Below are 23,950 nucleotides of genomic sequence, written 5' to 3'. Positions count from 1 at the left end.
CAGCTGTAGTATTTTAAGTCCTATTTTTGTGTATCAGCAGGTCAACCCATGAGATGACATTATACAAGTACAATGGAAAGCTGACCTTGGGAAGGCTCCTATGAAAATACACACACACAGAGAGAGAGAGAGAGAGACCCCTTAACTGTAATTATGTACATGTATTGGCAGTGGCCTTAACACTCCTTGAGTTCTGCCTTTCTTAACAGCAATAACACATGACGCTGCTGGCCTTGTGATATCTCTAGTTGCATAGAAAACACAACCATATCCCTTACAGCTGAGACAAACAACTCAAGGTTTATTTGATACAGTGGGGAGGGGGGGCATAGTGTAAACAGTTGGTCACCAATTATCCATTTCATACAAGCAAGAGGAACTTAGGGCTAGGAGCCACAGGCACAAACAAAGATTCCCATAATCTTTGATGGGACAGGAGAGGTGATCAGGTTTTGCAAAAGGAGTGTAGCCCAAGCTCAGGCAATACTGCTGTTTTCCTGCTGTGAGGAAAGGGAACAGGAAGTTGGCATGTGTACTGTTTGCGAAAGAGCACACAAGGGTTGGGTTAACTCTGCTTGTAAACACAAGGTCCCTCTGCAGGACTGCCTGGCTGAACATGTAAAACTTTTCCTTTCTCTAGAGGTAAGATTGGCATTTTGTCTGAGACCAACTTCTTCCACATCACGGGCAGCCCAAACTCTGAGGCCGGCCCTTGGCATGTTCCATCCACACTATCTGATTGTACAGTTTCCAGTTCAGGAGGAATATGGATTCTATAGGAATGAGTCCTGAGACAGGTGACTTGAGATCAAACATAGCACCAAACTGAGAAAGGGATTTGCAGCTTCATTAGCCTGGGCACGGCAATTCATATTGGGTACCTCAAATTTCCCAGTTCCTTCTGCAGCCGTTCACTGAAATTCACAACTCTTGCTTTCTTCAGAAAGAAATTAAGGGTAGTAATTCACTGGGGGCTAACTTGACTTTGGAAGTTGAGCAAGGACACTGGCTGTAAAAATGCCTCAAGGAGCTAGTGCCTCAGAAGCACAATTGTTCCAACATGCTTATGCTAAGGAAATGGCTGTAATTCAAGGGCATCTAGTATGTTGGAGAGAGATAAGCTAAGCCATCAAGTTGCTTATTATTGCACTAATAAGTAGCATTTAAAGCCCTAACAGCCATCAGGGACACCTCAACAGAATAGCTGCTTGCACATGCTCTGCTGAGATGCCCCTTTAACACCCACTCTCAGACTAGCCCTCATGGCAGTTTGAGACGGTACACCCTGTTCCCTACTAATTGCAGTGAGGATTGAAAGTATTTCATAGGGGCACAGTCAATCCCCAGCTTCCCAAAAGGGCAGTGAGGGATGAGGTATTCCCGCCTGCGCAGGGCAGACTTTTCCTATAGACCTGCTGTGTCGAGTCTTGAAGACAAAGTGATAGTTCTTAGTGCAAGTATTGACAGTGCCATTCCCTAGGACTTTCAGCAGCCGATGCCAGCAGCCACCCCCAAGACTACTGTACTATCCCCACGGTCAGTATATTTTGCCCCTGTTTTAGCCAAGGTCTCAATGGTTATATTGACGGTAAGGCTTCTTTCCAGAAGGGGGTTTAGTAAACACCTAAAAAATTCTTTTGAGGACCTGGAAAGCCTGTATCTCTGAGGATAAGATCTCAAGAAGCTAAGAGGAATGATGGCACAGTTGGCTCCATCTGGATTAAATATCCTGGAGATGTTGAAGAACCTTCAGACCTGAGCCAGGAGTTTGAGCAGCAGGTTCTTCAGGTGGAGAACACTGTTTGTGGTGGTCAGGCCAGCATCAGTAGCACTTGTGGGCAGGAGAAAGAATTCCCTTTGATGTTTCAGGGTGTTCAGTGCCAGCTCCTCGTGCAATTCTGCCACACTCAGCGCATCACTCTTGTCCTAGAGTGGATATAGATCACAGGTTGAACAAATGACACCGCTTCCCCACCCGTCCTTAAGAGAACTGTATTTAAGCACACCTTTAAATCTACTTTCACTCGTTCTCAGACAACAATCCATGTGAAAAAGAGCTGGGAAGGAGACAGTTATACTTGACATTAAATGCTTATGACGACACCATAAGCTATCCAATATACTTAGTCATGTCAGTACAAGCAAATGATATACAGAAGATGTAAAGCGCAGACAAGATCTGCATTGCAGGGGGTTGGACTAGATGGCTCTTGGGGGTCCCTTCCATCTCTACACATCCAGGGTTCCATCTCCAGATCAGTGGTGGGGAACTAGGCTGAATGTGGCCCTCCGGGGATCTCCATCTGGCCCTTGGAACTCTTCCCCAGGACACATCTCTCACCAGCCCTGCTCTGCACCTTCCTTGTGTGCATTTGCCTGGCTAGAATGTTATCTTTGGACTGTGATAACGCCTCTTGCTTGCCTGGCTGGAGGATGGAGAGATGTGTGTGTAATGACTGGCAGAACCCGTGACCAGGGAGAAGAGTCGGTGGAAGAAGACTGGAAGAAATTTAAAGACTATTTACAGAGATATTATAAAATTAATGAATGCTAGAATGATGTTGGATTGAAATTAGGTGGTTTCTAGCTGTAATGGTATAAAATAATATGAAAAAATGGTTTTTTATAAGTAAAAATTTAATGTTATAACAACTTAAGATTAAAGATCAGGGTAGAATAAAGAGGGAAAGAAACTGCTGAGCTAATAAATTGAATTGGAATACAAAAAAGGGAGGTATGAGGAGGTCCGGGAAACAAGTAAATGAAAAATAATGTGATGAAAAGATTGATTGTTTTTAACTATTTTCATTTTGTATTTTTTTTTTCTTTTTCTATTTTGTAATGTGAAAACCCTAATAAAATTTTTATAAAAAAAGAAAAAAAAAGAGATGTGTGTGTAAACATAAACACTGCTAACCTTTGTGTGGCCTACTATACAAAATATAACTTCTGCATTGCTTACTATATATCCGTTAACATGGCCAGTTTTGCCTCTGGCCCCACTCCACTCAAGCACACAGAGAGAGACACAAAGACCCAACTTTCCCTTGCCGCAGGCAGGTCTGGAGAGATGGAATGACTCCTCCCCTCTCGAGATGGTGTTGCAAGTTGAGGATCCTACTTGTCTCCAGCAGGAGGAGTCATCCCTATCAGGAATGGCGTCCTGCTCCATCTGGTAAAAGGTTCCTCTGCCTTGCTCTAGTCTAGACCCAGTCTTTCTCAACTTTGGATCCCCAGAAGTTGTTGGACTACAACTCCCGTCATTCCTAGCCAGAATGGCCAATTGTCAGGGATGATGGGAGTTGTAGTTCAAGAACGTCTGTGGGCCCTAGGTTGAGGAAGGTTTCTGTAGATAGTCCCAGGTGAAAGAAGAGGCCCACCTGTTTGTTAGCGAGAACTATCAGAGGCAACTGAGGGTCCTCTGCTAGCAGGCCATGGAGCTCCTGTCGGGCAGTGTGGAGGCGTAGACCATCTGCAGAGTCCACTACAAACACTAGGACATGGGCTTTGCTGAGGTAGTGGTTCCAGTACGAACGTAGATTCTGGCTGCCACCAACTGAGACACAAAAAGGACCAAAAATAAAAACCATACATGTTGAGTATATGGCATGTTTTCGGCACCCATCCACTGCCAAAGAAAAGAGGTGCATGGAACACTCAGTTCTGTTTTAGGCACATAGAACTTCTAGTAAAACCCTCCCCCCCAAAAAAAAATATTAGTGATGCAATGGCTTAGAGAGAATTCCTTGCACATTTCCCTCACAGCAATGATACAAGGCCACTTCCAAAGTTCTCCCACTGTCCCAGACTGCCTTGCTTCCAGGAGGCTGTGGTAGGACTTACCCTCCAGGAGGTCCATCTGGAGCCCATTGGCCTGTAGTTGTGCTGAGTTGAAGCCCTGAGTGGGTGCTATGTGCATCTTGGCTTCTGTGCTGCAGATATAGTGGATAATGCTGCTTTTTCCAGCCCCATCCAAACCAAGGACCAAAATCTGATACTCACAGGAAGGTGGCTGAAAAGAGAAGAAAGGCTTCGAGGCACAGCAGTAGCACAGCTGCAGGAGGGCCTTTCATGACTGGCAGCCTCACCTGTGGCTATTTGCCAAGTCTGCAAAACCAGACTTCGTGTTTGGGTTGTGTGTAAAGCTGTTATTGTTAGGCTGTCGGGGAAGGTCGCTTAGAGATGAAAGAGATGGATAGGCTTGCACTGTTAGATGCAGTTGCAACAACTGTTCTTAGATTAAGCATCCAAACAAGGAAGATACCAGCCAAATTGAAGATCAAGCTATTTTGTGTACTATACACAAACCTATGCAACCTGTGGAGTAAAAGTTCTTAGATTAAGCAACAAAAGTTCTTAGATCAAGCATCCAAAAACAATATACTTGATCCTGATTCTGTCTTCTGCAGCACTAGCTACCTCTCCCAGTTTGATGTCAACTGCAAATTTGATGAGCATCCCCTCAATTCCTTCATCCAAGTCGTTTATAAAGACAATTGGCCCAGGACAGATCCCTGCAGTTGGCCCACCATATATCACTTTTTTCCAGGATGACAAAGAACCATTAATGAGTGCTCTTTGGGTTGAGTCAGCTAACCAGCTACAAATCCACCCAACAGTTACTTCATCCAGTCCACATTTTACCAGCTTCCTTGCAAGAATAGAGGGGGGGGGGGCTTTGTCGAAAGTCTGAAGCACTGTGTCCACAGCATTCCCCTGATCCACCAAGCTTGTACCTCTATCCTCTATGAAAAATGAAATTAAATTCTTCTGGCATGACCTGTTTTTGAGAAACCCATGCTGGGTCTTAGGAATCACGGCATTCTTTTCCAAGTGCTCAAGGACAGGACTATTGAATTATCTGTTCTAGGACCTTTCCTGGAATCACAACCCCATCTGACCTGTTCCCCTAAGGCAATGGACTGATCTGGATGGATCCAAACATATTCCTTCCTTTTAGCAGCTGAGCAGCAATTGTCCCAGGGGGAGGCTGACAGAGTAGCGCTGGCCTTGAGTATAGGGCGCTCTCAGCCTCCACCCATCTTACCTCCTCGCCTCCGGGTGCGTTGCGCCCCAGCTCCGCTTCCAGCTGCTGCTCCCAGCGCCCCCTCCAGCCGATGCAGCTGTCGTTGACGTCTCGGAAGTAGATCTTCCAGGCGATGAAAAGGAGGGAGCCCAGGGCGGCCACCGCTGCGCCCAGCGCCAGGCTCAGGTGCCTGATGGCGCCAGCAGGAGCCATTGGCGAAGGAACCGGACTGAAACAACTTCCAATCAGGCGGAGAGGCAACTGCAACAACACCAGCAGCGCCTCACTCCGAATGAACCCGCACAGAAAAGTCCCCTGCAGCCTCCTGGGCTTGCCTTAAATCCGTATGCTTCCTTATTTCGCAAGTTAGCAACCTGGGTTGAAGAGGCTTGTGTACTAGCAAGTGCAGCGATCCACAGCAGATGCGCCCAGCTGACCAACAACAGCCTCTGTGCGTGCGCGCGCGCTGCTGACTCAGTCTAAGCAGCCAGAGAATTTCCCGGCCGGTGGCAGCATCAGCCCCAGCAAACTGCGGACGGAGTCCGGCTGACGTCACTCTCGGCCTTAAAGGGGACTTGCTCTGTCTCTCCACCTAGTAAGATTCCCCGGGAGCGGGCGGTGGGTGACAGAGAAAGAGAAAACGCATTGCTGAGCGTAATATTGCCTTACACCAAGAGGGCGGAATTCTCACTATTGCTGGATTGCGACTGCCGTTATACCTGACCGCTGGTCATGCTGCCTGGGAATACAGTAATGGGAGCTGGGGTCCAATGACATCTGTAGGGCCACAAGTCCCCCTACCCATGTCCAGGGCTGGCCCACCCATGAGGCACGGTGAGGAAATTGCCTCTAGTGGCAGGATCCACAGGGGCAGCAGATCTGGATGTAGATCTTTAATTCCACCTTGTTCTTGCGGTATAACTTCACTCACCTTTTCTTCCCTGGTGGGGAGATGCCATTTTGTGGTTCACCCCAGAGGCCAAAATGTCTCAGACCAACCTTGCTCATGTCTCATACCAAGATGACAGGACATTTTGCATGCAGAATGTCCTGGGTTTCATCTTTGGCGTCTCCAGGTAGAGCAAAGGGAGAAGAAGCTTGCCTGAAACCCTGAAGAGCTGCCTCTGGTCAGTGTAGACAGTACTAACCTAGATGGACCAAATGGTCTGAGGGTTTGTCCATGCCCAAGCAAAATGCAGATTGGAACTGGTCTGACTCTGAGGCACTGCCATGAAAATCATGTTGGCGGCATCCTGTTCTCACAGTGGCCAAACAGATGTCTGGCACACAGGACCTGAGCACAAGAGCATTCTCCCCTCCTGCCGTTTCCAGCAATCGGTATTCAGAGGCAAGTTGGATAAAGCTGGGCAGGTGTGATTTTTTAACTGTATTTTTACAGACATGCCACAGTCTAGGACTCCTGCCCAAAAGAAGTATCAATTCTCAGGGCAAGTGGATCATAGGAATGGGTAAAAGTAATATCACATAGGGGTCCAGGGAGCAGGTAGACTGATGATTCTTATCTGGAAGCCCCGTGTTCCTGCTATGTATATGAAGCTAGTTAACTTTTGTAAACCACCTTGGGAGGGCTTGATATTGAAAGACAGCACATAACTGGTATTGTAGATAAATAAATATTGAAGGGGAGGGAAAACATCTGAAGGGGGGAACTTTCTTTTTTTGTAAATGTTTTATATTATTATTTCATTTTAAAATGTACATAAAACAAAGAGAACAATGATAACAAAAGACAAAAATTAAAAGATGAAAAAGAATGGGGGGGGGGTGGATTTCTGAGGAACCATATTGTCTTGAGGGGAAGAGAGAATAAGAGAGAATAAAAGAGAAACAGCTCCTGCCTACAACAGCCAGGATAGGGACTTGATCTCAGACCCCTCTCTTCATTCCATTGTAATACTGTATTATTATTAGTATTTTTTATTAAACTCTGAGCAGCCTTTGAGAAGTGTGTCATGATTCCTAAAGGTATATTTAATAAAGGAGTCATGGTACTGAATAACTATCCAGCCCATTGCGGAAGAAAAGCACCATTTATGTGGGAGGAATAAATTGCCATTTTCAGAATTACTATTTCCATCTCCCTTCTTTGACATATTTGCATTAAAAAATAAAAGCAACAGCATTATTTGCTGGAACTGCAGTGTCAACTGCAGTGTCAAGTCCAGAGTCCCATGGACTGCAAGAAGATCAAACGCATCCATTCTTAAGGAAATTAGCCCTGAGCGTTCACTGGAAGGACAGATCGTGAAACTAAGGCTCCAATACTTTGGCCACCTCATGAGAAAAGAAGACTCCCTGGAAAAGACCCTGATGTTGGGAAAGATTCAGGGCACAAGAAGAAGGGGACGACAGAGGACGAGATGGTTTGACAGTGTTCTCGAAGCTACAAACATGAGTCTGACCAAACTGCGGGAGGCAGTGGAAGACAGGAGTGCCTGGCGTGCTCTGGTCCATGGGGTCACAAAGAGTCGGACACGACTAAACGACTAAACAACAACAACAGCAGTGTCAACCAGATACCTTGCCTAAGAACAATCCTTTGCTGATTCAGGACACTCAGTAAATTCTGACTTTCCCAAAGGTCACAAAACAATACTGCAATATGTGTGCAGTTTCCTTTGTTTTCTGTATGGGGTTATTGGGATGCAACCCAACCCTGCTTTCAAGGGCTTCTCTGCAGCTATAAGTGCTAAAGCTCAATGGAAAGTGGCTGTTGCCCTCTCCCCTGGCCCATGTACTCTAGACTATGGACCTTCTGAATTATTTTCTCTCTTCATCCTGAAACCCTTTAAAGAAAATCTAAATGAGAAAGAGTTAAGATTGTTAGTATGCATAGTTACTGAATTGTCTTAAACTTGTTACATTAGTACTCACCTTTTGCATCTGTTTTGTTTTACTTTTAATTTGTATTTTCAAAAAAGGTTTGATAGATGATAGATAGATTAGATAGATAGATAGATAGATAGATAGATAGATAGATAGAGGCTACTAACCCTGAACATGTTCTACCTCCACTGTCAAAGGCAGTATGCTTTGGAATACAGGTTGAATATTAGTGCCTTCGTATGAAATCCTTGTGAGCCCTACACAAATGTTTGCAAGGTTCCAGTTTCACTCTTCTTCTAACAAAAACAACATTACTTCTAAAGTTCATACTTTTTTCTTTGTGCTTTACAGAGATTAAAAGACAAACCAGTCCCTTGCCTTCAAACTCACAAACTAACAGACATCATACAAAAGGAAAACGTAATGGGGAGGGAAGAGGAAAACAAGAAGCAGGCATCACTTATTTGAACTTATATAATTGTTCTGGACAGTTCCCCCCTCTCCTGCCTTTAAGTACACATGCATACCAGGGCTTGGCAAAAGTTGCCCCCTCCACATCTCACCAAACTTTCGTCTGCTGAAAAGAGGTGTGTGGGTGTGCATGTGTCCGGGACTTTGGGGTGGGGGCAAATTACAGCCTTGAAATGTGGTTTCAAGGTCTGTCATTTGATTTGTAACTAAATTGCTCCTGTATTACAGAAATACACTGGCAATTCAGCAACGTTACGCAAAACTAGAGCACAAAATCACAATTCCCATCGTTTCATAACAGGCCTTCCAAGCATGACTAGCCTGGTGGAAAGGAGAGAACCAGCAGGACATGATTATATCTAGATATAAATACTATAGGAAGAACTGGGAAGACATACTGGAGTTGGTGATGCTCTGGTTGTTAAAGCAAGCATCAAATTAGCAAGCCAGAAATCCCCAAAGGTGCAGATTCCTCAAAAGCACTGTGGAAATTACAGGCTGGTTGGCTTAACGTCTGCCTTGGGGAAACTGGTGGGAGGTATTGTTCAAGATAAAACAACCAATCATATAGGTAAAAAAGGTAAAGGACCCCTGGATGGTTAAGTCTAGTCAAAGGCGAGTATGGGGTTGCGGCACGCATCTCGCTTTCAGGCCGAGGGAGTCGGCGTTTGTCCACAGACAGCTTTCCAGATCATGTGGCCAGCATGACTAAACCACGTTTAGTGCCACGGAACACCGTGACCGGTCATCTAGAACAAGCTGTGCTGAAGCAGAGTCAGCATGAGTTCTGCAAGAGTAAGGCCTGTTTTATTAACCTATTAGTTATTTGAGAGTGTCAACAACCATATAGATAGAGGTGATCCAGTTGACACAGTGTACTTGGGATATTCACAAAGCTTTTGAGAAGGTAACTCACCAATGACTGCTTAGTAAGCAGATACAGGGCAAGAGGAATACATATTATTGATTAGGAATTGGTTACATAACATAATGCAGAAACTAGGAGTAAATAGTTGTCTTGATGGAGGGATGTAGAAAGTGGAGTCCCCCAAGGATCAGTATTGGGACTTGTGCTTTTTAACTTTTTTTTTTTTTAAGATCTAGAGTTAGGGGTGAGCAGTGAGGTGGACAAGTTTGCTGATGATACTCAATTGTTCAGTCATTGAAACAAAGGGTTGCAAAGAGCTTCCAAAGGACATCTTCAAGCTGTGTGAATGGGTGGTAAAATGACAAGTGCAATTCAATGTAAATTAGTGTGAACTCATGCATGCTGGGGCCCCAAATCCTATTTAGCATATACACACTTATGGAGTCAGAACTGGTGATGACTAACCAGGAAAAAGAGTGAACAACTCAATGAAAAGCTGACAGTGTGTGGCAGCGGTGAAAAAGAAAAGAAAAGAAAAGATCATGCTAGGAAAAAAGAAAATATCATGCTAGGAATCATTAGGAAAGGAATTGAAAATAAAACTGCCAATACAAGTACAAATTTATGATGCAACTGCCCCTGGAACACTGTGTACAGCTCTGATTGCCTCACCTTAAAAAAGTTATTTGTGAGCTGGAAAAGTTTCAGAAAGGTGGAACCACAATGATCCGAGGGATAGAGCAATACCCTTATGAGAAAAGGCTGCTGCATTTGGGGCTTTTTAGAGGTGATATGATAGAAAGATACAGTGTTTTTTTTTCTGGGGGGACACAGGGGTACACATACCCCAGACATTAAGTTTGGCCTCACTGGGGGGCAGTATTTCAATGAGAGTACCCCCTAAACATTTTCTTTTTAGAAAAAAGCACTAGAAAGATATAAAATTATGCATGGAGAAAACGAACCATTTTTCTCCATCTCTAGTAACACTAGAACTCGTGGGCATACAATGTAGCTGAATGTTGGAAGATTCAGGACAAAAGAATGTACTTTTTCTTCACTCAGCACAAACTATGGAACTCGCTCCCATAGGAGGCACTGATGACAACCGACGTGGACGTCTTTAAAAGAGGATTAGACAGATTCATAGAGAACAAGGCCACTGTATATCAATGCCTGCACCACCCCTGCGCTCTGCCCGTCTCCGTTGCCGGAGCCCGTACACTTCTGAATACCAACGGCTAAGTTCCCTCAGAATTAGTCTCTCAAACGCCGCGAGCTTGAACTCTCGCGAGATCGTTAAGCTTATATATTGCGCTCCCTCCTCCAGCGTCCTTTGAGTTGCATGTCGTCAGCCGCGTTGCTGCTGATCTGGCTTGGTCTGGCTTGAGCTCTTCCTCCCGGCTCGGGCTGCGCCATGGCGCCTCCGGATCTCGTAGACCGGCGTCTGCTCGCGGGCGGCCTCCTCCGCCTCCTGCTCTCGTCCGACTCGTGGGCGCAGCGGGCCTGTTAGTACTGAGGGGACCCAGTCCGGGGGCTGCGGGCGGCCCAGGAAGAGGCGGAGGTAAGGGAAAGAGGCGGGCGGGAGGGCAGGCAGGCAAAGCAGCCGAGCGCGGCCTTGTTGTTTACGGCGCGTAGTGGGCGGGATAGGCCGGTCGCGGAACCGCCGCAGACCATCAGGAGGAGGCTGGGCTTGGGGATGAAAGGCTCCGGCGGAATTTATTTTGCGCGACACCTTCCCAGACATCTGCTTGGAAGAGCCTGAAGCCTACAGTATTAGGAAAATACCTGAACTCTCCCCCGGGACAGGGCGGGACGGGGACGGAAGATGCTGCTTGTGGTGACATCTGAGGCAACCGCCTCTTTTTCTTAGGGTGCCATCCTAAAAACACTTACTTGGGAGCAAGGCCTATTGCAGGCTCCGTGAGACTTGCTCTCGAGTAAACATGCAAAAATATATTAAACGCGCTTTTAATCTCACTGCATGCGTTTTGTAAACTAAAGCCTCGCCTTTCCCTGTCGGTGTTCAGCCTAACTATGCATGTCTACTCGGAAGCAAGCCAAATACTAATACTAATTTACTGTTTATACCCCGCCCATCTGGCTGGGTTTCCCCAGCCACTTTGGGCGGCTCCCAACAGAATATTAAAAACACGATAAAACGTCAAACATTAAAAACTTTCCTCAACATTGTGTTCAAAAGGGCTTACTCCCTGGAAAGCGAGTATAGGGTTGTAGCCTAAGCTATGAGACGGACCTGTTGCCTACACTTGTCGGTGGTGTGCCTCCCTCCCTTACACACTTGCTTAGGGAATGATTGTTAGTGGACTAAACCTTTTGAGCCTACAGCAAAACTTATTTTCCTTGCATGTTGATGGTTGTTCAAAGTGATTCATAATATGTAAAGTGCCTCAACAGTTAGATGTTGTATGCAGTTAGTATGTTAAAAGTAGCCAATGCTGCTAGCCTCTGCATCCCCTCTCATTGGAGGAGGAAGAGAATAGGCTCACTTGGATTTAAACCACTTCCTTGGCTGCAAGAAGTAGCAATTTTGCTGGACAAGACTTAAGTGGCCATTTGGACTTGGTGCCTCTTGAAGCTGCATTTACAGCATCTACCTTCTGTTAATTGCAACCATATGGGAGAATATGCTGGCATGAGCTAGTGGGTGTTTGTATGGCTGCTTTCCAGGTCAGCAGTTTCTGCAGTTGGAAGAAGAGTAAAATGCTTAGAACTGGCCAACAGATGATGGTTAGAAAAATTAATGTAAATTATATTGTGGCATCTTATTTATATCTCACCCACTCTGATAACATTACTGCTATGGAGGCTATATCTATGGCAAGTCTGCATTTCCCTCATGGAAATACCTACCTCTCCTGAGTTATTTGATGCTTACCTTTGATTGCCTGGGTAAATCACCAGAATACCTTTTGAGAGCATTGTATTTTATTAATTCAAAGGTAAACTACCACTGTTGATTGCTTTATATTGTGCTGGAAAACTTCCCATTACCATGAAACCAGGTGCCATTGTAGATTACTTAGATGTTGATTGAGATGAGGAGTGTTCTTTGACCCTGTGTTGTTGCCACTGCAGTAGGAAGGTCCACAGTTTGAATTCCATTGTTTGAAAGCATGCTAGTGCAAGTGGATAAATGTGTACCACTTCAGTGGGAAGGTAAGCAGCGTTTCCATGTGCTCTGGCTTCCGTCAGGGTATTCTGTTGTTCCAGAAGCAGTTTAGTCATGCTGGTCGCATGACCCGGAAAGCTGTCTGTGGACAAATACCGTCTCCCTCAGCTTGAAGTGAGATGAGCACAGCACCCCATAGTCAACTTTGACTGGACTTAATTTATTTACTACTGCAGTCCAAGTATGCTAATTTATAACTTCATATTTATATTTTATATTTTTGCAAGTACTTGACAGTCCAACTCAGTGACGGTTTCTTTGGTGTGGTTGATGTACATAGTGTCTAGTTGAGACCACTTCAAATGTTAGAGAATTCCCACATACAATTGTAGAGTTGGAAGGATCATCTAGTCCAGAAGTGGCCAACTCCCAAGAGACTGTGATCTACTCAGAGTTAAAAATTGGCAGTGATCTGCCCCCTTTTTGGGGGTTCAGGTCAAAGTTGTTGAGCTTTTATAAGGAGGAGGAAGGCCCGTTTTTTTTAGAGATTCAGATCAAAGTTGTTAAGTAAGTTTTTTTTGTTTTTTTTTAAGGGAGGAGGAAAGCACCGTTTTGTGGGGGTGCAGGGCTAAACTGTTGAGCTTTTTTAAGGGAAGCCAAAGTTGTTGAGCTTCTTTGGGGGGAGCCAGTGATCTACCTCAAGACATTCAGTGATCTACCGGTAGATCACGGTCTACCTGTTGGATGTCCCTGATCTAGTTCAACTCCCTGCAATACAGAAATTCCGCTCACAGCTGTCTCTGGGTGGGCTCAAACCACCAACCTAATGGTTAACAGGTAGATGAGGCATTTGAGCGTTGTGCACTATTTTCTCCTTTATGAAGGTTGAAGTGGCTTTCTGTCTGTATTGAATTAGGTTATTATGAATACAATTTTACTGCAATTGTAGACTGTCTTACTTTAGTAAAGATTTATTGCTTCTGAATTTTTGTCAGTCTGTCTGCATGGAAGCTCGTGAGGATGGTTTGCTAGTTTCAGCATCAGCAACAGAATGGTCCTTTTTTGACATCTTTCTCTCATCATAAGTTGTGGTAAGCTCTATTAGTTTTTTTCCTTATAAAAACTTTGATTACAATGATACGCAGGCTGATTAATTTAAAATGAGTTAGGTCATAATACCTTTTCATTGCTTCATTATTTAAATCATCAAAATAAATGTTAGACATCTTGCCAGCTTTATAAGCAAAGTAAAATATGTGGAGCTTCATTGACATACTCTAGTTTTATTATAAACCAGGATCCTTTGCTATGGTGTAACTTTTGCAGATGAAAGTACCCTCTGTTTTTATTAGGTAACAGCAGTACTGTTCTGGATTTCCATATAGTGAAACACCTGGACTTGCAATCATGGCTTCAAGACGAACAGATGCTCCTGGTAAAACTCATTATCTAAGTAAATGTGTCGGGTGTAAAAGTGTCTAGTGGTAATTGTAACAAATATCATCAGGTGCTTTATTCAAATCTCCCAAGTCTATTTGTGTTGTCTTTATGAAGGTCTAGCTGTACCACACTAAATGCAGACACACATAAAGATCTGACTCTGCTCTAGAGAGAATTGTAATTGCACTTCAACAATACATCTGTTGGTGACCTAGCATCTTATGGTTGCAGTTGCCAGTTTTCTTCCCTGCTAATGACCAACAACTGCTAACTAGATGATGATGAATTAATTATTAAATTGATGGAGTTCTCCCCTGAGATGAATTCTTCCATCTGTTCCTGGAAGTAGTTTTTCAGATTGCCTTCAGGATTATGTATTTCATGCTACCCTTACTTGACTTTTAATTTGCTATTGAGTGAATTTATTGAAATCCGATGGTTAGTGTGCCTATTTACCTGATTATGAGTGAAAAGGCTGTTTGCCATTAGTTTGGGAAGTCATCTTGACAGGGATGGAAAATTCTTCAGATCCCTATGAAATTGAATGACCATCCTAAGTACCTAAACATTTTCTAGCCTGGTTTTTTTTTAGGTTGTGTTTTCTGGGGTTGTTCTGTTTGAACCTCTTTTAATGAAAAGTTGATTACCTTCCTGATCCTAGGTGTCTCATGTGGGTAAAGATTCTGAATAAATGCTTTAGTGCCAGGGCTTGGGTTTTAGTAATTCTGGACTAGATAAGTGCCTAAATTAATAGGCAGTAGACTTTTTTGAGTAACAGTGTTTCTAGGAGCTTTGGCATAAGAATTTCTAGCTCTAGTAGCACCTTTAACTCTCTAATTATTGGTTAAAATGGATCAAGTGCATTGTTTTGATCAGTAGTGGTGAACCAGTGGCCAATGGGCTTCATCCAGTCCACTAAGTCTTCTCCAGTAGCCCCCAATTCCCTGACCCAGTGTGGTGCTGCCTTGAGATTGAGGGGGGCATAGTACACTAATGGAATTTCATCCTCATAGTACTGGGCAGAGAGGTTGAAACTACCCTCACAGCTATTGTCAATTTCATTTTTCACCTTGCTTGCTGTTTGTGTGCGTGTTCCCTGGTATGCATGTGGTGGCTTGTGCACAGGTGCTATTGCTTGCCTGCTATAAGGTGGCCATGCCTACCTGTGGCATGTTGCCCTGACGGAGTTGGAATACGGTGATGTGGCCTTGGGCCTGAAAGAAAGTTAGTTACATCACAATGTTCTAAAATCCTGTGATACTGATGCTAGAAGATCATCTTAATGAAATAAGTGCTGATGTGATCTGTACTACTTGCTTGTATAAAGTTGACATTCTAAAAGTGCAGCCTACTGTGAAATTTTCATCTCTGTCCTTAGCTATTGAGCATGGCTCTGGAGGCTTTCTAGGAAAGATGTCCCAACCCATTGGAATGAACCGTCGGACATTCAGTTATGATGATGCCCTTGAGGATACAGCACCAATGACCCCTCCTCCTCCAAATATGTCCACCAATATCCTGTGGAAACAGCCAGTCGTCCCAGAACGCAAATATGAAAATATTTCCAAGGTATGCAGTCTCTAGAGTGACTATAGAGGTGGTATGAAGTGTCCAGTAAATACCACTTTTAATGTCCCACTGAAGACGTAAATCAACCACTGAAATTAACTGTGCTGAGGGGCATCAAATTTGCATTGCTTTGCTCTTCTGGGTGTATGGGGTGTTAGAGGAGGTGTAGTACCTCTGGTGGGAGATGTAGTGTGCTCCTTCTGGAGTACTTTGTCCACCTTTGGTTCCCACGCTGCACTCAGCTCTCACCTGTGGCTCCTAGAAGTTATCAGCATGTGACAGCCACACCCCGGGAAACAGCTTTGACTGGCCGGCTAAACCAGGTGAGGGTAGCTGAGTGGTCTCAAACCCTCGTTGAGTTAGGGACTTCCCCTGCATGTGAATACAGGCTCTGGCAGATTGAGCGGACAAGACCCATAGTGGGTCCAAGTGTCAAGAAGACAGTTTCTGCACGTGCTGTAGAGCAGTGTTTCCCAACCTTTTTTGGGCAAAGGCACACTTGTTTCATGAAAAAAATCTCGAGGCACACCACCATTAGAAAATGTTTAAAAAATTAACTCTGTGCCTATATTGACTACCATATTTTTCGCCCTATAGGACGCACCGGCCCATAGGACGCACCTAGATTTTGGGGGGGAAATAAAGGGGGGAAAATTATTTTTCCCCCCCCAGACGCGGGGCTGGGGCGGGAGAAGCCCGAGCTTCCCCCGACCCCAGCCCCCAGAATGGGAGCCAGAGTGGCTCCCGGAGCTTGCGGGACTGGGGGTGGGGGAAGCCCGAGCTTCCCCCGCCCCCAGCCCCCAGAAAGGGTCCGAGAGCGATGGCAAAGGTGAGCGCACCTTCGCCATCGCTCCCAGAGCTTGCGGGGCTGGAGGTGGGGGAAGCCAGAGCTTCCCCCACCCCCAGCCCCCAGAAAGGGTCCGAGAGCGATGGCGAAGGTGAGCGCACCTTCGCCATCGCTCCCAGAGCTTGCGGGGCTGGAGGTGGTGGAAGCCCGAGCTTCCCCCGCCCCCAGCCGCCAGAGCAGGTCAGAGAGCGATGGCGAAGGTGTGTGCACCTTCGGCATCGCTCTGGGACCTTGCGCGGGCTGGGGGCGGGGGAAGCCGGAGCTTCTCCCGTCCCCAGCCCCCAGAGCGGGGCGGAGAGCGATGATCGCTCTGGGACCTTGCGCGGGCTGGGGGCGGGGGAAGCCGGAGCTTCTCCCGTCCCCAGCCCGCAGAGCGGATCGGAGAGCGATGGCGAAGGTGCGCGCACCTTCCGCATCGCTCTGGGACCTTGCGCGGGCTGGGGGCGGGGGAAGCCGGAGCTTCTCCCGTCCCCAGCCCCCCGAACGGGTCGGAGAGCGATGGCGAAGGTGCTCGCAGCTTTGGCATCGCTCTGGGAGCTTGCGCGGCTGGGGGGATAGCTTCCTTAAGCCTGGAGAGCAAGAGGGGTCGGTGCGCACCGACCCCTCTCGCTCTCCAGGCTTCAGCGAAAGCCTGCATTCGCGGCGATGGGATGTCGGAGGGAGCTCGCTCGCCGCCCCGCGTGTGCTCGCTGCCGCCGCCCTGCCTCTCGCCGCCCGACTCGCCCGCCTCCCTCCCACGGCACACTAGGCAACGTCTCACGGCACACTAGTGTGCCGCGGAACACCGGTTGGGAAACACTGCTGTAGAGGGAAGTGAGGGGCAGGTGGGGCTCATCCACCTAGGAGAAGGAAAACCCTGATCCTAAACCTCTGCTGCCTTGCAGGATATCTTCAGGGAAGAAACAGCTAAGGAGTAAACCCCACACAAAACCAGAACATAGTCCCTAAGATGGTTGGTTGGCACCTTGTACGCCTCCTTCTGGCAACTCCTGAAGCCAAGCTGGTACCAAACATATTGCTCTGCTTTCCTTTGGACCACTTCAGCAAGGCTGAGAGTAGGGTCTTGTTGACTGGGCAGTCAAGGACCTCCATACACATTGCCCAGGCTTGCACCCCTGAGAGGTCACTTCAGTGCTACTAACAGCGGCTTGGCTTCGCTCCAGAGGCACACTCCATTTCTCTCGAGTCAAGCAGATGCCAATAATACAAATGCTCTTCTGATACTTTTTATAGCAACAATTATTGAGGGAGAAACACTCATTTTCATTACAATGGCTGTAACTGGTCAGAACTGGTGAAATGTCTGACAAAAAGAGTGTAAGTGTCACAACGAAGAGCTGGTATGATTTTAAAAAAACCTATAGATTTTTACTAGGGTTAAATGGCTGTGGGTGGGTGGCAAGTAACAGATTGTGACCCTGGATTTACTTTTCAAAAGCAGGGAATAACCAGAAAGCCATAGTTGTTATCTTATGAGGAGAACTAGACTTGGGGTTTGGAGTTATCTTCTATGCAGGAGAGAATATTTTCACCTGTTTTCATGGACTACAGCGGATCTGGTTTTTGGTGAAAATAGGAGTGATCTCTAGCGTCATATAATGATATTTTTATTATCTGCTGGATGCAAGACCAAAGATTTCTAAATACTATACAGAATTAAAATGTTATAGATGAGAGGGTGGGAAAATGGCAAGAGCACCATGTTCAATCTGTACAGTTCAAGTATGATTCCAGGACTCCTTCCCTTGAGGATCAGAAGTAGTGTGAGATTCTCCTAAGGTAATTTTGCCCCTTTCTCCTCAAACTGTCCCTGGCTTCCTCTGCACAGGATGAGGAAGGGGAGACTAGCATGCATCCATCTGCCATTACCCCCTCATCTTCCACTGAGACTGTGAACAAGGTTCCTGTAGTGAAGGCCAAGGCCACCCACATCATCATGAATTCTCTCATTACAAGTAAGAGCTCTTGTGTTCCTCTAGTAGGCAAGTTATCCTGGAGATCAAATTTTGCAATATGGTTTATTTCTCATTACCATGTGGGTTATTTTAATTCTCTGTGATATAGTTGTCAATTCAGAAAGGCCTTCAAAGAGATTGGATTCCCCAATGGAAAGGGTCAAACAAAATGCTGTAAGAATGAATTTGATGCTCTACCTCCATATTCTGATCCTCTTTAGTACCTAAATGCTAGCATGTAACCTAAGGGAAACAGCATGGAAATTTAATTCTTCTTAAGTCCTGCAGCACTTCATTATGTGTTTTGTGGTAGTGCCAGATCTTACTTGTTAGCTTGGCAAACTCACTCCATTTGTCCAGTCAATGTATTAAAATGAATGGCTGTGGAAGATAATTTGTTGGCACTTATGTTTAATTGTAGCTGTTAAATCTTTTGGGAAAACTAAATACACACTTCCATTGAATTTACAGTGAATTAAACAACTTCATTAGGTTGCTAATGGTACATTTCCTCCTCCTACTAATGGACAGATAACTGGCACATAGACAATATGCTTGAATCAGCATGCTTTGGATGTGGCATATATATTTCACCATTTTGAGTCTCCTGTAGTTTTTCTGTTTTGGAAGTCTAGTGATCACAGCAGAATGGAAGTCTAGTTCAGGTATATTACTTACTTTCTTACAGTAAAGCAATGAAGGAAACTTCCTTTATGTTTAAGAAATAATTCCTGGAAACATATTTTATTAATATTTAAAGATAGCCGTTACTATTGCATCATTTTTCTTTTAAAAAGCTACTAAAGGACAGGGTTGAGGTTTCTGCTCTGAATAACAGTAGACGGAGGAAGGCATTCTGAAGGTGTTCCTCTTAAACCCTGGTGGCTTCTTTTTTGGGCCCAGCTTCTGATTATGTATGAATTTATGCTGCATTCATGAGAACATAACAAAAGTTGTTGCAGTAAAGGTTTAGAACAGGGATGAGGAACCTACCTGTGACTCAAGATAATGTGCTACTGCTTCCATCAGCTAGCCAATATGGCCAATAGACAGTAACAATATCTAACAGTACCTGCAGGGCCACATGTCCCCCATCCCTGGTTTAGAAAGTCTGGTTCTGGAACCCAAAAAATACAGTGAGATCACTTGTAGGAAGAGCTCAGGGCAAAGGAAAACATTTCTGTATAACCAGGCCTTTAGCTGATTAAACAATCTATGGCCTTTTAAATGTGTTTGTGGGAAGGGGACTATTTATATTCTCCGCCTTGTGATCTTTGGGTGAAGGGCTGTATACAAATTTTATAAACAAACAAAGCAATCATAGATTATTTTACTATACTGGTCTCTCTTTTTAACTTTAGTCCTGTCCTCCCCTTCCAATCTGCTGGAATGATGAAAGTTCCAGAACATTTTTTAACTGTGCTGTGCGTTGCTCTGGCGCTTTATAATAGATGGCTTAAAGAAATCTCTCCCTCCGTGCTTTATCATTTCTAATAACTATAAAAGCTATAGGATATTGCCTTTTAGAACTTTGTTGCAGGCTGTAGTGTTTGTGGCTTGTATGAATGTGTCGTGTTGTCCGTTCTAGAGCAAACTCAGGAGAGCATTCAACGCTTTGAGCAGCAGGCAGGGTTGAGAGATGCCGGATACACTCCCCACAAAGGCCTCACTGCAGAGGAGACTAAATACCATCGTGTGGCTGAGTCACTCCATGTAAGGTGTTGGGTCTCACTGTGCTTTAGTAGTGAATTCCTTAAATTGGTATTGGTTGTAAATTACTACTTTTCAGAACTAAGTGTGGAAAGTTTGCTAATAGGTGCCATTGGCACAATAGAATCGGGGATTTTTCCGGTTTGCATCCTGTTTCAGAGTTTGTGTTAAGAGAGCTTGAATCTAGTGCCAGTTAAATATAATTTATTGAGTTCTTGATCAGTACCAGTGAGGCATTGGCAGTGAAAGTAATTTATGTAAATTATTTATTTCCCTGCACCAAAAGCCTAACTTTCTGAGACTGAACATATAGAATTTACTATTCCTGGGAAATGGGTGCTATGCCTTTGAAGCAGAATACAAAGTTCAGTAATAGAGGGTGATGACTTGAAAGATGGTATGTCTGAGAGGTAGCTGTAATCAAGGCAGAAATGTCTCCATACAGTCTTGCATGCAACTCTCATTAATATGCTGCATCATGCTTTTATTAAGCTTTACCAATGAAATAAACAAAATTAAACTGTGGTTGCTCGCTGTTCACTTGCTAGAATTGGAAAGCTTCCAACTGTACATCTTTACCCTTTCTAACAGAACCTAAAGATGCAAAGTGGAGAGATGGCAAAAGAAGATAAACAGGCCTCTTCCGCCCAGTCCACTCCAAGCAGCACTCCCCATTCCTCTCCCAAGCGCACATACAGGTACATTTCCCAAGAGGAAAACAAAGGGCACTTAACTATGTGTCTAAATTAATAGGAATCCTAGCTTCCTTTTGGGTTTTGCGAATCCTGTTTGGGGAATCTGTCCAATTCTTTTTTTGCTGCATTTTTAAAGATACCCAGTCTTTCTGTTGTGGGTAGGTAATGTGGCTCACATAATTTTCTCCTGGATTTATCTTTTGGTGTAAACCTATGTGGAGTGAGAATTGTTCAGTTGGAATTAAATGTTTATGGTAGTCAGATACTACCATGGTCTGCCTATCTGGTTTCAGTTCTTAATTGATTTGTTCTCTTCAGGGGTTGGTTTAGTCAGGGGTCCTCCGCATCCATCACGGGTCCTGAGCTTGCTGCCATGGATTCCGGTGGTGGGGATGGCGATAAAGTACCATCTGAAAAATGGAGCTTCTTTGGACCCAGAGCTCTTCAAAAACACACTGATTCAGGTATAGCAACATTTTAAGAAAACAGTCTTTGTCTTCAAAAATATGTGTTCTTCCAAAAATACAGCCTTCAAAAATATGTGTTCATTTTACAAAAGACCGGAGTAGCAAGCTTTGGCTTTAAAGACTAAAGGAGAAATTAAACATCACACTGTGGTACTTGTTTTGTCAAGGCAAGCATTTTGGCTTGCCAGAAAGAATAATCCCCCCTGTCCTCCCCTTGCATACTATTCTAGGGCTTCTCCTGATGCCCCCAGAGCCAATTTTGGGGTGTATGGGAAGAGGAGGAGGGAAACCCCCATAGCACAAGTGAAAGCCCTTGTGCAGGAATTCTGCTGATGGGAGTCAACTGATGTATTAGTTGAGCCCTGCTCTTAACGAAGAGTTAAAATTATAAAGAGACTTAAAAGTAAATGGGAAGAATTTATTGTCGATTGGAATTGGGGCTACAGAAGAGAATGCATATATCAAGGTGTGGCATATAGTACCATGTGTGTCCACAGCTTTCTGCAGTCTATGGCATTGAACTTGAATGCTGCATTCAAAGTTCGGAAAATCAAACTTTGGATTCAGTCTTGTACCCCACCACCACATTATTGTGCTTTTGTTACAGCAGCGTTAATCCTAAATTTGTAATTAATGTGGTTTTACTAAGTGTTAACTACTAGTGTTTTGTTTTGCCTCCGTCATATTTGATAGAGGAATGTCTGTTCTGTACTTTCTCAATAAGCAAAGATGCACTGCCTACTTATTTCTTTTAAGAAAAAATGTAGTGAATATTATCCTGACTCTTTAACCATCTGCATTGCTCCTTTAATACTGATTTGCCAGAACTATTCCTGAATCTTCCAGTGACAATTAAATTCTGTTCAAGGCAAAGTTGCCATAGGTTATGTGCAAAAAGCTTATCACAAGGGATACTTGAGTTGCAGTTTTAGGTATAGCTTCCTCATATGACTGTCACTATAGGAATACACAAATGTCTTTCGTTGACAAAGAGAACTGCCACATGCCATATGACTGATGGTGGTTAGTGCTTGTTGTTTAGTCGTTTAGTCGTGTCTGACTCTTCGTGACCCCATGGACCAGAGCACGCCAGGTTAGTGCTTAGAATTTGATGAAATGGCAATTGCTTACACAAGTCTTGATTGTGCTGTACATCTGCGCAGATGTGCGTAATGGTTTGCTGCTTTTGCCTTTCTCTTATCTCTTTTGTATCCTCCTCTTCTCTCAGGGGGCTTTACCGTCCAGGCCTATAAGGGTGCCCAGAAACCAACCCCAATGGAACTAATGCGTGCCCAAGCCACCAGGATGGCAGAGGACCCTGCAACTTTCAAGCCTCCCAAGATGGACATTCCAGCTATGGATGAAAAGAAGCGGTCCCCACATTCTCATAACCTCAGACCCCGGGACATGAATGTGCTTACTCCTACTGGGTTCTAGAAACACCTCCACTTTAAAGGCAGGATGATCTTGAAATCTGATGAACTATATTGTCCTAGGGTGTCTTTCAGATTCCACACATACAGTTGACATAGGAAGGTCTCTTCTAGGTCAGAGTTACAGACAGTGGTGAAACAAGATTTGGGCAACTTTCTGAATTTCTTGCTCTTTTTTTTCCTTCCAAAGGTCTCTTATGCAGCACCAAAATAATTATCTTGCCAACAGAGTTCTCACATGCAGTTCTGTGCTTCTCTGAATACCTAAGTTTTATAAAGGGAAACAATCAACTTATTGGACCTTTTTGGCTTGAATATTTGGGCTGCTGTTTGTGTAGACATCTACTTATTCATGCAAGATTACTGAAGGACAATGTATAACTTTCTAGTATCTTTGAACTGTTTGAGGGAATCTAGCATCAACTGAAGTCTAATGTTCTGGTAAGAATATTGGAGAAATTTAGCACCATGCTTTAAAGTTGAAGACTCCCTGCTTGGCTATTTCTACATGTAAGAGATTCATGTCTTAGGGACCTAAATGTTTCAACATGAAAAAAATATCAGTACTAATTCTAGAACTGTACTATGAAATGATACTGTTTGTGAAGCCCTTTGCATCAAATGGGTTCTGCATACCATGAAGCTGGAGCCACAGTAGAATGGAAAAGTTTCTTCATTCCTAGAGGTAACAGAGGGATTTGTAGCTGTTTTCATGGGGATTCATTTGGGAATTATTAGTAGCACTTTCAGGGGAAAGGATGTGAGATAATAGCTATAAAGTTAAAGGGACAGTGGTTATGCTTATTATATATTTCTTAGGGAGGAAGAGGAAAATAAGTCATTAGAGCACAGGGAAGATTTTAACCTAGCGTCTCACCTTAGATGTGAACATAAGCATTTGCATAAATTGTTGCTAATTTCTATTTGAGCAATCAGACAGTGGAAGACTATGTGTTCTGTGATTGCTTGAAGACATAGGGGGCAGGTACTGTCCTGGTCCTAAACTCGCAAGTCACTGGTTGGCTTTATAGTGATGAGATGGCAATCTTGGAATATCCATTATGCAGATAAAAAGGTCTTTTGTTTAACAGCATGTTTACTGAGAAGTCCTCACTAATCTTTTTAATGTCCTAAATGGGTTCTGTCCCCTTTCTGAACTGTGTTGTTTCTACAGATTGTTGGCAGTTCTGCAGCTGAGTGACTTAGTGGTGTCTCACTCAGCTTCATCTTATTCCTTTACTTACATTGACGACATTAGGACTTGTGCTTCAATACCACTGTAGATTTTCTGCCCTATTAGTCATCACCATTGCTGTGTGTAAACAGTGATCCAGCTTTTTGTTTAGTGTTAATTTATTTTGTGATATTTTGTGTTCATGTCTCTGTGCTTAACATCTCTGCACAATAATAAAAAAAAACCTTAGAGAAAGACTGTTAGGGATGTGGTCATCACTGCAATGGCAGAATCTGTCACACATCACTAAGACTG

General features: G+C 44.3%; 2 protein-coding genes across 6 annotated transcripts; one reads left to right on the top strand and one right to left on the bottom strand.

The window, feature by feature from the left end:
• Positions 1-281: 281 nt before the first annotated feature.
• ARL10 (ARF like GTPase 10) lies at positions 282-5,843 on the bottom strand. The gene is made up of 4 exons (XM_028718414.2): positions 5,048-5,843; positions 3,844-4,012; positions 3,381-3,556; positions 282-1,926 (listed from the first exon to the last, which is right to left on the bottom strand). Exons 1-4 carry the CDS (start codon positions 5,237-5,239, stop codon positions 1,750-1,752), a joined length of 714 nt encoding a protein of 237 aa, XP_028574247.1. The 5' UTR covers positions 5,240-5,843; the 3' UTR covers positions 282-1,749.
• A 4,702-nt stretch (positions 5,844-10,545) lies between these two features.
• Positions 10,546-23,892, top strand: KIAA1191 (KIAA1191 ortholog). 5 transcript variants are annotated; one of them, XM_077924641.1, is made up of 10 exons: positions 10,547-10,776; positions 12,429-12,586; positions 13,341-13,436; positions 13,698-13,780; positions 15,164-15,354; positions 18,030-18,156; positions 19,745-19,869; positions 20,458-20,564; positions 20,880-21,025; positions 22,257-23,892. In XM_077924641.1, the coding sequence occupies exons 4-10, from the start codon at positions 13,753-13,755 to the stop codon at positions 22,463-22,465; spliced, it is 933 nt and encodes a 310-aa protein (XP_077780767.1). In that variant the 5' UTR covers positions 10,547-10,776; positions 12,429-12,586; positions 13,341-13,436; positions 13,698-13,752; the 3' UTR covers positions 22,466-23,892. The 5 variants fall into 5 exon arrangements, with proteins under 5 accessions (XP_028574246.2, XP_077780767.1, XP_028574242.2 ...); XM_028718409.2 differs by lacking the exon at positions 12,429-12,586; XM_028718410.2 differs by lacking the exon at positions 12,429-12,586 and having other exon boundaries at positions 13,315-13,436.
• The last annotated feature ends 58 nt before the right edge of the window (positions 23,893-23,950 follow it).

This window comes from Podarcis muralis, chromosome 2 (assembly GCF_964188315.1).
Source record: "Podarcis muralis chromosome 2, rPodMur119.hap1.1, whole genome shotgun sequence".
Classification (NCBI taxonomy): domain Eukaryota; kingdom Metazoa; phylum Chordata; class Lepidosauria; order Squamata; family Lacertidae; genus Podarcis; species Podarcis muralis.
The sequence above is the reverse complement of the archived record's forward strand: the minus strand, read 5'-3'. Positions and strand labels throughout refer to the sequence as shown.

Excerpts from the sequence above, each read along its gene's own strand:
- KIAA1191 (XM_077924640.1), top strand. The coding sequence starts at position 15,049 with ATGCTAGAAGATCATCTTAATGAAATAAGTGCTGATGTGATCTGTACT. Across the intron at positions 15,355-18,029 it reads AATATGAAAATATTTCCAAG|GATGAGGAAGGGGAGACTAG; the intron begins GTATGCAGTCTC and ends TCCTCTGCACAG. Across the intron at positions 18,157-19,744 it reads CATGAATTCTCTCATTACAA|AGCAAACTCAGGAGAGCATT; the intron begins GTAAGAGCTCTT and ends TGTCCGTTCTAG.
- ARL10 (XM_028718414.2), bottom strand. The coding sequence starts at position 5,239 with ATGGCTCCTGCTGGCGCCATCAGGCACCTGAGCCTGGCGCTGGGCGCA. Across the intron at positions 4,013-5,047 it reads ACGCACCCGGAGGCGAGGAG|CCACCTTCCTGTGAGTATCA; the intron begins GTAAGATGGGTG and ends TTCTCTTTTCAG. Across the intron at positions 1,927-3,380 it reads TAGTTCTCGCTAACAAACAG|GACAAGAGTGATGCGCTGAG; the intron begins GTGGGCCTCTTC and ends TATCCACTCTAG.